At 39.1% G+C, this 13,207-nt stretch overlaps 1 protein-coding gene and 2 long non-coding RNA genes across 5 annotated transcripts in view; 2 read left to right on the top strand and 1 right to left on the bottom strand.

Annotated features, from left to right (window-relative positions):
- LOC121042682 (uncharacterized) overlaps positions 1 to 3,722 on the top strand; it is a 42,210-nt gene extending 38,488 nt beyond the window's left edge. For both annotated transcript variants that reach the window (XR_005796382.1, XR_005796380.1), the window contains exon 4: positions 3,531 to 3,722. This is a non-coding gene — a long non-coding RNA (uncharacterized LOC121042682). The remainder of the gene's footprint in view (positions 1 to 3,530) is intronic.
- Positions 1 to 13,207, bottom strand: part of NECAB1 (N-terminal EF-hand calcium binding protein 1) — a 195,655-nt gene that overhangs the window by 152,792 nt on the left and 29,656 nt on the right. For both annotated transcript variants that reach the window (XM_040493940.1, XM_040493941.1), the window contains exon 3: positions 4,248 to 4,356. In XM_040493940.1, the coding sequence (XP_040349874.1) occupies positions 4,248 to 4,356 (109 nt within the window). The remainder of the gene's footprint in view (positions 1 to 4,247; positions 4,357 to 13,207) is intronic.
- Positions 4,262 to 6,344, top strand: LOC121042683 (uncharacterized). Its single transcript, XR_005796383.1, has 2 exons — positions 4,262 to 4,364; positions 5,793 to 6,344. It is a non-coding gene; the product is annotated as an uncharacterized LOC121042683 (long non-coding RNA).

Raw genomic sequence — 13,207 nt, 5'->3', positions numbered from 1 at the left:
AGTGAAATCTTCAGGACGTGTAGATTAGGAATGTAATTGCTGGCAAATCATTCATTATTAAAATTCTAATCAAACAATTAGGATGATTCATGGAACTCTCGTTAGAATGAGACTGTACCGAATTTTGAGCTTAAGCTTGCAACTGTGCAGGCCGGAAAAGTGACCAGAGCTCCCTAAACACTTTAACATAAAGGGATGTGTGGTTGATGGTTTCATTTTGAAAATACACTAAAAAAGAAATTCTCCGTGATTCAGAACTATAGATATTTACAATCTTGGTAATATCCACGTATAGAAATCTTTGCAGTATCTCAAATGTGTAAGTTCTTAGGAGACCGTGTGTCTTCGGGTTTGTTTTTGTATTTGTTGGTTACAGTCTCCTTGTTTCCGGGGGAGGAAATCTGACTGAAAAGACCCAAAAGGCCGCAGGACACACTTAAAGCTGCAGTGGAATCCGCGAAACATAATTTCTCCAATGAACATACTGATTTTTTAAAATAAGAGAGCAAAGAAATGAATGGACAAGAGGAAGGGAAAAAAAACCAGGAAGCTTAATTTGTAAATTAAGATTGCTCCCTAAATGTATGTGGAGAGGGCCATATATATATTTTGAACTTGTCCAAACCTTTTGTAATCAGTGGACAGCTGTATGTGTGTGGTTTGTTCACTGAAAAGCTACCTATAAACACATGGTATCTGAGAATCTCTAGGTTTACCTGATAGGTTTTTTATGTCCTTTTACAAGGAATAATGTACTTACTTTTGATATTTAAAATATCTTAATGATGTGGTACTACAGGCACTGTTACAATGACATTTCTAAGTAATATCCGCTGTTCATGATCGAGCAATGTTTTAGGAGCACAATATTTTGAGACTGTTCTTCATGAGAAAAAAAGAGGAGAATTCAGTAGCAAGACATGTTCTCAATATTTTCCTTCCTTATTTCCAAATATTTTCAGAGTGGACATGGCACTTTTAAAACACGGCAAATATAGGGGTACCCGGGTGGCTCAGTCGGTTGAGTGTCTGACTTCGGCCCAGGTCGTGATCCTGTGCGTTGTGGGTTCAAGCCCCGCGTCGGGCTCTGTGCTGACAGCTCAGAGCCTGGAGCCTCCTTCAGATTCTGTGTCTCCCTCTCTCTCTGCCCCTCCCCCACTCTGTCTATCTCCCCTAAATAAATAAACATTAAAAAAATTATTTAAAACACGGCAAATATAATATTTATAGCAAAGAGAAAAGTTTCCAGAGATGGCAGAAATGAGTGGAGGTAATACTGTGTTAGCATATACTTTTGCAAGAAAGAGAATCTTACTCAAATAAGCTCAAGAAAATGCAGTATATTAAGTGGATCGTGATTTAATAGACTCCAAGATGAAGTTAAACTACCAGACATCAGGAGGGGCAGGAACCAGGCACCGCTAGGGGCCTTAGCAGCAGACGCTCATTGTATCTGAATCTGATGGTTCACCATAAACATGAGACAGTGAGTCTGAATGACATTGTCTAGCCTATGTATAAATTGGCTCCTTCAGGCCAAGCTGTACCCTTGATCAAATTAGGATGGTTGGTGATGCTGAGCATATAAGAACATATTTTATTAGAAGTCATGTGGAAGAGGAAGGCATATAGTACAATCACTAAAATAATTGAATCTTGGATCATGCAAAGACAAAAGTTATCACTCGCTTGAAATATAGCTCTGAAATTTCTGTGTCAATGTTTGAATCAATCTCCTTAAAAGATCAAAGCCTGACACTGACATTCTTTTTTTTTTTTTTAAGGAATTTCATGAATACAATTCTGAAGTCTCTAACATATTTTAGCTCCAGATTAGGTTGACCACCATTATCAGAAAACAGTTACCAGAAAACACTTAAGTGTTTTTACTAATGCATCTATGAAAGCAACTGGTGGTAATAATTACTCCATTGGACTTACTGTATAAATCATTGCATATAATTCTTTAGCAATTAATGTAATCTTAAGGCTATGCCAAGTAATTTCAACTAATAAATATATAAATAAAATAGCAAAATCAGGCCAATAAGGTTTACTGAAAACTTTAGTTTTCATCAATATGAATAAATGTGTTTTGAAAAACCTCTGCGACACCTAAGATTGCTATTATGACTCTCAATAATTGTTCCAAACCTGGATATTGTTAAAACCTTAATAGCAAGTATAAGGAGGAATAAGTAATCAACATACATAATGGAGTATTAGCATCTTAACCTCCAACATCTGAACCATAAAGGCAGCCTTTGCTCTTTCTTTCACTCAGGTATTAGTTCTCAGAATAGTTCACATGGCTTCCTTCCTTCCATGCATAAACATTATTCCTTAGCAGCAATCTAAGAATTGGGCTAACATTCGTGACCTTTCTCCACCTTCGTACCCCCCACCCCCCAACTTAGCTCTGTCCTTCAGGAGAACCACAATAACCTACAAAGATGTTGCTCCCTGGCTTAAGTACTTTAAGGGCATTTCCTGGCCTGCAGTTTAAACTTGAAGCACTTTTGCGTCTCAGAGCGCACACCCCTTCTTGCCTGGCCCATTCCTCCCTTTCCAGATTTTTCTCCTTCTGCTCTCAGCCTTACAATTGATGATGCTGATAACATGAATACTTGTTACTCCCATCCACCTTATACTTTCAGATCCTTTCTTATGCTTTTTCCTCTAGTTGGAATATTCCCTCATTCCATTCTTTACCTAATTAGTTTCTGCTCTCCCATAAAGACTCAGCTCCTGGCTACCTAATCCTAGGAACATTCCTAGAGTTTATCAAACTAGGCTAAAATTCCCTGCCCCACTGTGTTATCCCACAGTGTCCTGTATATACCTCAGAGTGGCTATGATATCATAAAAATGACTTGTTAGTGGGTCTATTGTTTCACAAACTATAAGCGGGTTCCATGTTATACCAACCCACACCCACTAGGGACTTAGATTTGTTGAACAGAATGAAACTTCTGACACAGTTATCAGCTAATGAAGCTGTTTCATAGGGAATTTGAAATTCCAACAGAAGAAACTTACAGACTGAGTATTTAAAAAATTTTCCACTGCTTGAGGAAAGTGAATTTAATCTTTTAATTTTTCTTATTAGTTCGCCACAGAAAAAAGCCTATGCCTCGATGTTGCCCAAGAGCATTTTCTTGGCAAGCTGGCTCCCTGCCTGGAACCATCTCGACACTTTGCCTAAAGCAAGACAGTGATTGTTCAAATAGGAAACACACTGATGGGTCTCCAGGCATGGCTGAAATGACGCATTTTCCACATTAGAATTCTGTAATCACGACTGTTACAAATAATGTGATTTGGATCAATTACCCGAATCAAACAGCACGTGTCTGTTGTTCTATATCCTAAATCCCTCATTAGTATAGTAAGAATATAAATAGAAACTTCATAAATGCTATACTAATGAAAAGGAAGGACCTATATATGTAAGATAAATAAAATAGATCGCTGTATACATTGATTATTCAGCAAAAAATTCTGTGTCCTCTATTACCTGCATGTCTCAGGTAACAGTGGTTTGGAGTTAAGCACATCTGAATTGTCCACAAAATCGCTGCAGTTCCACATTTCACTAAGCTAATATAAGAATGGCCTCAGGACAAGTTTTAGATGAAGGGAACTGAGATGAAACTAGAAAGAAGGTAAAATTCTACTTTCTTATTAATGACACACTTAGAATTATCTCTAATCTTTGCTTTTGTTTTTCATTCTGCACACCCTAAAGCTACTTTAATTGGGCTCCCTACAGATGATCACTGTTTTGCAATTCAGTACTCAGTTTTTCAGAGTATTTCCATTACTAAAGAGGGGGTATCTCAAAAGTAAACACACAGAGCGGTGTCTGGGTGGCTTAGTCAGTTAAGCAACCAACTCTTGATTTCCGTGAAGGTCACTATCTTGATCTCACCCTTCGGTTCCTGGTTGGTTCTTCAGACCCAGACTACATCCAGCTAGCTGTGTGCTGACAGCTCAGAGGAGGCTTGAGATTCTCTCTCTCTTTCTGCCCCTCCTCTGGGCATGTGTGCACTCGTGTGTGCACTCACACAAGTGCACTATCTTCCTCTCAAAATAAATAAACTTCAAAACAGAGTCAACATACAGAAAGAAGTAAACATTACAAAATGTGCCCTTTACATATTTCCTCACTCTCTCCTGCATCAGTACATACTTGTTCACACCTTCTCTACATCACTTACAGAATCCAATGATAAAAAGTTCCTTACTTGGTATTATGTGTATCAATGGTATGGAAAAGCTCATGTAATTCTTCTCCACTCAGAACACCATCTGCAAAATACGCTTTGAATTCTTCAAAGGACAATTTTCCATCATCTGAAACGGTAAGAACACACAGAAGATAAGCAAATCATTTCAACTTTGTATATTGTTTTGTCTTTTAATTTTAAAATCTTGGCTCAAATGCTTATGCCGGTTTATTTGTGCATGTACACACATTTATTTAAAAAGAAGGAGGGGCGCCTGGGTGGCTCAGTTGGTTGAGTATCCGACTTTGCCTTAGGTCATGATCTCATGGTTTGTGAGTTCGAGCCCCATGTTGGGCTCAGTGCTGACAGCTCAGAGCCTGGAGCCGGCTTCGGATTCTGTGTCTCCCTCTCTCTCTGCCTCTTCCCTACTCACAATCTGCCTCTCTCTGTCTCTCAAAAATGAATAAATGTCAAAAATAACTTTAAAAAATAAAAAAGAAAGAATAATTGAAGGTGTTAAAAAGAAAAATAATTTAATGCATTTTTATAGTACATGGACTTCAGACATTTACTCCCTGATGAAATAAGTCTTCATGGTTTTAAGTATGTTTGGGTTCATTTATTTTTACATTTAACAAGCAATTTAACTAAATATACCAAAAATATATCCGCACAACCAAATAAAAGCCTAATACAGAGTCAATTATTCAGATGTTCTGTCTTCATCTATAGGACCTAGCAGGTTACAGAATAAACAGATGTTTAATAAGTGAATACTGATTATTTAAAAAAAACTTTTTTTAATGTTTCATTTATTTTTGAGACAGAGCATGAACGGGGGAGGGGCAGAGAGAGAGGGAGACACAGAATCGGAAGCAGACTCCAGGCCATCAGCCCAGAGCCGACGCGAGGCTCGAACTCACGGACCGCGAGATAGTGACCCGAGCTGAAGTCGGACGCTTAACCGACTGAGCCACCCAGGCGCCCCAAGTGAATACTGTTAAATAATCATGTAGATTTCAGAATTGTTATTGCAATCCAACAAACTGTGTTCATTCCTTTATGATTCAAACAAATGAACACGTTTAAACACAAACACATTTTACTTATTGTGGGATACAAAAGCAAATGACAATCAAATCAGGGAGTCTAATAAAAAGAGATAAGAGGCGTAGGCATAAGCGTAAATATGTTACACAGTAAAACACAGTAAGTGCAATAAGAGATACACTTTGGAATGTATGGGAGTCGGGGCAATACAAGATCTTTCATTTGGGGGCACGAGCAGTGTTAGTAACTTTTGCACGTGACTTTCAACGTTTTTTTTTTTTGGGGGGACAGAGAGAGACAGAACATGGGACAGAGAGAGACAGAGCATGAACGGGGGAGGGGCAGAGAGAGAGAGAGACACAGAATCGGAAACAGGCTCCAGGCTCCTAGCCATCAGCCCAGAGCCCGACGCGGGGCTCGAACTCACGGACCGCGAGATCGTGACCTGGCTGAAGTCAGACATTTATCCGACTGCGCCACCCAGGCGCCCCTGCACGTGACTTTCAATAACAGGTAAATCTGGATAAGCAGAGATGGAAGAAACACATTAATAACAGATGAAAGTAAAAGATCTCTACATGATACAGCAGCACAGAATGTAAGGGAGTGAATGGACATGAACGAAAAGGAAAGCATCCTTCCTTCTGTGCAAGAAGCTGGTTTGCTAGTTATTTCAGGAAGCTGCCAGATGACTTACGTGACGGAACGATCCTCTCCCTTTACAAAGAGACAGCAGCGGACTAAGGAGGAGGAACTCAGGGTCACAAAACTCCTGCCGTGTGGTCCTACCAACACTATACTGAACAAAGTGGAGTTTGTCTTTGAGAAAAAGATGATAAGATTTAGTAGGATTGGACCTTCAAGACCCGCTGAGCTTATTTTTTCCTCTAAAGATGGCCCACAGACCATTTTAATTCAGTTAAAATGTGGATTCCTGGGCCCTACTAGAGAATCCGAATCTCAGAGAGGGCATGGAGGGGTGAGGCAGCGAAGGAATCAGGATTTTTCGTGACCTGTGAGACTCTTCCCCACAGTAACGCTTAAAATAAAGGACACAACAGACTTAATCACTGAATGACCTTCTTTCTCAGATCCACTTTCAAAAATCCTTATTTGCAAAATATAAATTTAAAGACCCTTGAGAGTTTTAAAATTGCGTATCATTTTACTGTTTAACTTAATAAGTGAATTAAACCAATCTTCTGGTTAATTCTCGGCGATAGCAAACTGGGCAGAAATAGCACGAGAGATCACAAAAAACCTGATCTGCATAATTCACAGAATGAGTTCCTCACTCCTAGAGGCCCGCTGGACCAGCCTACCTCAGTCTAGCTCAGTCATTCAAACACTGAAGCAATCCATCGTAAGACAAAGTTGAATCCACGAGGCTCATCAATTTTATATTTTGTATTGTATTGTCCACTTTTGTATTTATGCTTTTGGATGGGCTGTTTTAGTGTCATTGTCTCAAATGACTATTTTAAACTTGGGTTCCATGTAACCTGATGTACATTCCACACTAGATGGTAGAATAGTATCTCTACTGTGTATCTCCTTATTTTGACAAAAAATATGTCACCAGGTTGGGGAACTGGACACAAACCACATCTAGGTATATGTGAAAGAAAGGCAAGAAAGGTAAGAAAGGGGAAGGAAGGAAGGAAGGAAGGAAGGAAGGACGGAAGGAAGGAAGGAAGGAAGGAAGGAAGGAAGGAAGGAAGGAAGGAAGGGGGAGGGAGGAAGAAAGACAGAAACCAACCCACTATTTCCAACTCTACCATGGAAATTTGTAACAAATTTAATACATACATATTCATAGTGGAATATGTTTTCCTTGGTGAGTATTTGATGTTTCTCAGGTGGGCTGAACCAGGCTATTAGAAAACATAAGCTGCCTGAGCACCCTATGGATAGGGTAAGCCTCTATAATACTGCTTTATAATCACCATAAGTAGGGAAGTTCCAGTGATAATGTAAACACTATCAAATGAAAGCACTGAACAACAAGTGCTCTGATGATTCTATGAGGGCTAAAAACCTTTTTGCTTTGTAATTCTTATTAGAAAAAATATTATAAGAAAAAGCAGTCACTCAATTACAGTCCTGACTTGAAGGATGAAAACTATATTTTGAAAGCCAGTTTTTACCACGTTCAAGACTCCTGGAAGTCTTAAATTCAAGCTGCCATACTTTTAAATAAGGAATTGGAAAGAGTTACTTTGGAATATTTGTAGACTAATGCCTTAATGTCAGACAAAAGTATTACAGCTTTTTTTAAAGTTTAGTTTTTTGAGAGAGAGAGAGAGAGAGAGAGCGAGAGAGAGAGAGAGAGCGCAGAGGAGGGGCAGAGAGAGGGAGAGAGAAAGAATCCCAGCAGGCTCCATGCCATCAGCACAGACCCCTATGTGGGGCTCGAACCCATGAACCATGAGATCATGACCTGAGCTGAAACCAAGAGTCGGATGCTTAACCAACTGAGCCACCCAGGTGCCCCTACATTATTTTTTTTTTAATTTTTTTTCAACGTTTATTTATTTTGGGGACAGAGAGAGACAGAGCATGAACGGGGGAGGGGCAGAGAGAGAGGGAGACACAGAATCGGAAACAGGCTCCAGGCTCTGAGCCATCAGCCCAGAGCCTGACGCGGGGCTCGAACTCACGGAGTGCGAGATCGTGACCTGGCTGAAGTCGGACGCTTAACCGACTGCGCCACCCAGGCGCCCCTACATTATTTTTTTGAAGGAAAAGGAGACAAAATACCCCTGTCTAGTATTAACCAAACAATTTTAATATTTTATTAAAATATCTGTTTTCATCTTCAATTTTCCTGCTCTTTTCTTTTGAAATGGAACACAATGAAACTTTGATTTATACTGGTTTGGCTCACAGACTAACCAAATCTTGTGATATCTGATATACTATGATAATAAATCTTTTAACATTTACCACCAAAGGGTACAGGTTTTTCAGCTTTTTCTATTTGAATTGCATGCTTTGCCTGAGTTTATCGTGAGCACAGCTGGCCCCTCTCTGTTTTATTTTTAAAGTATTCTGGTCTTGGGGTGCCTGGGTGGCTTGGCTGAGTGGTTCAACTCTTGATTTTAGCTTAGGTCATGATGCCAGGGTCGTGGGATCAAGCTCCACATCAGGCTCCGTGCTGACTGTAAAGACTGCTTAAGATTCTCTCTCTCCTCTCTCTCTCTCTCTCTCTCCCCCCCCCCCCCGCCTGTCCCACACCCTCTCCCCCATCCCCTACTCGCACATTCGTTTTTTCTCTAAAATAATAAATTAAAAAAAATGAAGTATTCTGGTCTTATAGTCTACATTCCATTAATTTTTGAGATGGAAGTAGCAGAGTGCAATGGCTTACAGCAGTCTTAGAACAAAGAAACTCTTGAGTTTTTAACACAGATTTGGCATTTACTGGTATAGCACTTTCATCCATTCTCTCATGAGTTTTTTACTTAGACCCTACTATGTTCCCACACTGTTTTACGCTAAGAATATAGGTAGGCAAGCCCTTAAGGATTTTGTAATTATGATGGATGTTATAGCAAATAAACAGCCAAATACCACATGATAAGGGCAATTCTAGGGGACACAGGATGATGGGGGACCATGTAGAAAAGAAAGCTAACCCAGATGTAAGTGTACAGGGAAGGCTTCCCAAACTGTATGACATTTCAGCTGAGATACAAATGAAAAATAGGGGTTAAGGGGGAAATATCTGTAAAGGGGAAGAGTATTCCAGGTAGAGGAAATGCCAACTACAGAGCTAGGAGGCAAGAAACAATATAGGTTGGGACCTGAAAAGAAAAAATCAGATCTAATGTACAACAACATGACTACAGTTAATGATACTGTATTGCATACTTGAATTTTTCTAAGACTGCAGATGTTGAGAGTTTTTACCATAAAAAAAGAGTAATTATGTGAGGTGATGAGTATGTTAAGTAGCTTTATTGTACCGAATATTTCACAACACATATGTATATCGAATTATCAAGTTGTATACTTTAAACACATATAATCTTAAATTGTCAACAATGCATCAATAAAGCTTGGAGAAAAGACAACATACTGAGTAGGAAGATGGAGAAGCCAGAGAGTTAGACACAGAGAGTCAGTATCATGAAAAACCACAAAAACCATGGCAATGATATCTGAATTTACCCCAAGAGAAGCCACTGTCTTATTAGAAACTTTGATGTGGTTACCAGTGGGTAGAATGGAGTGGAGAGGTGTGCCATCAGATGAGAAGACACATTAGAGGTCACTGCAGTAGTTAGAGTAAGAATCAATGGTGATGTAAACTTCAGTAGAGACAGTAAGGACGCAAGGTAAGCAGCCAGATTAGTAATTTGTTTCAGAACTAGAATCAACAGCAACTGGTGATCAGTTAGAGGTGATAGATGAGAGGGTACAATAAGTCAAAAATGATACCCTTCCAGCACGGAGTAATCAGATGGTTGATATCTCCATTCATTGCCAATGCAAAAAGCATGGGGTAGAGTGCTCTTTGGCCTATTGAAATTAGATGTACCTGTGGAATAAGGAAAGGCATCCAGCAAGCAGGAGCGTCATATGGGTATAGAAAAGGAGAAGCAGATGGGGCACCTGGGTGGCTCAGTCAGTTAAGCATCCAACTTCAGCTCAGGTCGTGATCTCATGCTACGTGGGTTTGAGCCCCAAGTGGGGCTCTGTGCTGACAGCTCAGAGCCTGGATCCTGCTTCAGATTCTGTGTCTCCCTCTCTCTCTGCCCCTCCCCCGCTCATACTCTGTCTCTCTCTCAGAAATAAATAAACATTAAAAATTTAAAAAAAAAGAAAAGAAAAGGAGAAGGAGAGAGAGGAAGATGAAGAGATACTTGGGAATTATCAATACATACTAATTCAGGTCCTAGAAGTGAGTTCATGCTCCCAAGGAAAATGCTTACAGTGAGAAAGAAGAGGACCCGGAACAGATTTTGGAAATGCCAACTAAATCTTTTAAGTTTCAGATTTTATAAATGCTTGGCGACTGCAAGGATCAAGATGTTATAGAGAAAACACTTAGCACAGTACCTAGCACATAGTTAAGAGTTCAACAACGGTAGATACAATTTTTGGATGGATTTATGTGTTTGGTATTGCTAAGCCAAGACCATTATGTATTATTAATTCTCATTTTGTTCTCTTTCTTGAAAAGTATTTATTGAGAACACACAGAATAATGGGTATTTGATATGTTTATTTAAAAATAGAAATATTCATTTATTTTCTTACGTAATAAGGTTTTATATATCCTAGAGCTGGTGCTTCTTTGAAAAAAAAAAAGAGTCTCTTTAAACACTCATTTAATTTTGCCTTCAAGTTTTTTTTCTTTCACAAATATGCCAACAACTAGAGCATTGATCTCAGCATTTCCCGCCCCTGCCACTATCATAATTTTAATCTAGTTTTTGTGATCATTTAAATGGTTATTCTCTCAAAACACTGGATTTTCTCTCATGTGTTTCTTTAACATTTTTGAACTTTAAATACTGTAGTTTATCAAGATTAAAACACCAAAACGTCTTCAAAAATGACAGCAGCATCCTTGTACAAAATAGACCCCTGGAAAGCATTACTGAGTTTAGCACACAAAGAATAGCATATACTTCACATACACACGCAGATTTTTAGAGGCAGGAATAAAAAATATCAACCTTGTTTCTAAAATGATACTTAAATTGTAAATTAGGAAAAAAAATAATGTTAATATTTGATTAAATATAACAGATTAAACACTTTCTATTAAATGTACATATCACTTTATACATTGCTTTAATATTATTGTGCATTAACTTCCTTATCTCTACATAGCCCCCACCTGTCAAACTTATAATATTATAAATGTGATTTAAAACAAGTTACTGACAATATATACATGGAAATGAAATAGAAACTCTGCTGATTTCAGCTCCGATACGTCAAGACCTTAGCCATTATCGCTTCCGTCCTTAGAACAGCAAAAATCTGAACAGACTGAAAATCACTGACTTTTCTCAGACTCATCAGAGAACTGAGGTCGCAGGGCAAACCACTCTCCAAAATCTGAGAAACAGGCAAAACCAGAGAATCCCGGCCAAGATCTGCTTACCCGGAGCAGAAGAGACTGGAGCCCTAAACTGACAGGAACACTTACATGGTCATTTTGATGGCTGCTGGAGGCTGGGTACAGACTAGCATAGGAGGGGGAAACTGCTTCAGTCATTAGGGAGCTTCCGCACTTTCGTGGGTTTTACCCCCAGGAACCCTACCAGGTTCTCATAGTGAGGAGACAAAAAAAAAAAAAGAACAACTTGTAGCTCTGGAAGAGGGAAGAGCAAGGGGAATCATGAGATATACCCAGAGTGCTCTTCATGACAATGTCTACTCTTCAGGGGCAAAGGTTTTTACCAGAACCCTATCCCATTTGGGGAAAGGACGTTTCTCTCACTGCAGACCCCTCTAGGCTTCATATCAAATATGCTTAAGGGAAGCTAAGAAACACTTGTGAAGGTCAGAGCCCAGAAACACAGACCCAATAAAAGACTGAGATTTAATCATAAGAATATAGAACACATCTGCTCCTCCATTCCTTACCATCAAGCGAACATGGATCCCCTATAAATACAAAGGACTACAGGAGAAAGAGCTGGAAGACTCAGCTTCCTTTTCAGGAGGAGGACTTAGGAAAGCTCAAGTAAATGGGGGAGACAAAAAGATGAGAAATTTGAAGACTTTAGCAATCAGAGCAAACATTAAACACTGCCCAACTCCTAGCCAGCCAGATTAACATAATTTCTCAAGCTAGAAACCTATTAATTTCATTTCCTATTACCTGATAGGTCATGATTGGCTTTCACAAAAATATTATCAGGAATGCTAACATGCAAGAAAAAGCACAGGCTGAATATACAAAGCAAGCATCAGAACCAGACCAGATCTGATACAGATGTTGGGAACTGTCAAACAAGAAATTCTAAATAACTATGATTTATAGGTTAAGGGGTCTAATGGAGAAAAAGAGAAGAGATGGGTAATGTAAACAGAGAGGTGGGAATTCTAAGGAAAAAAAAATCAAGAGATCAAAAACACAGAAATGAAGAATTCATCTGATGGGCTCATCAGTGAACTTGATATAGCTGAGAAAAGAATCAGCTTGAAAAAAATAAAATAAAACAAAACCTCAACAGAACATCTAAGCACTCTGAGAAATTTCAAAAGGTGTTACATACATGCAACTGGTAAAGAAGAAAAGGGAGTACAGAGCAGAAGAAATATCTGAAACAATAATAATAATGGCTAAGAACTTTCCAAAGTTAATGACAGAAACCAAACTATAGATCCAAGAAGCTCAGAAAGCACCAAATAGGATAAATTCTTGCCTTGACATCCCCCCACTCTGACCTAAGCAATGCTATACCTAGGCATATAATATTCAAACTACAGAATGCCAGGGGCGCCTGGGTGGCTTGGTCGGTTAGGCATCCGACTTCTGCTCAGGTCATGATCTCATGGTCCATGAGTTCGAGCCCCACGTCGGGCTCTGTGCTGATAGCTCAGAGCCGGGAGCCTGTTTCAGATTCTGTGTCTCCCTCTCTCTCTGCTCCTCCCCTGTTTGTGCTCTGTCTCTGTCTCAAAAATAAATAAACGTTAAAAAAAAAAAAAAACTACAGAATGCCAAAGACAAAGAGGAAATTTAGAAAGAGAAAGAAAAAGAATTAATCTACAGTCTATATAAAGACCAAGAATACAAATTAAAATTACAGTGGACTTCTCATCAGAAACCATGCAAGCAAAAAGTGTGGAGTGAAATATTTAAAGTGTTGAAAGAAAAGCCCCATAATATAGAATTTTATATCCAGTGAAATTGTTCAAAAACAAAGGCAAAAATAGAGACCTTCTCGGATGAACAAAACTGA

The sequence above is a fragment of the Herpailurus yagouaroundi genome, unplaced genomic scaffold (assembly GCF_014898765.1).
Source record: "Herpailurus yagouaroundi ecotype Mexico unplaced genomic scaffold, PumYag 186, whole genome shotgun sequence".
Lineage (NCBI taxonomy): Eukaryota > Metazoa > Chordata > Mammalia > Carnivora > Felidae > Herpailurus > Herpailurus yagouaroundi.
This window is presented reverse-complemented; position numbering and strand designations above follow the sequence as displayed.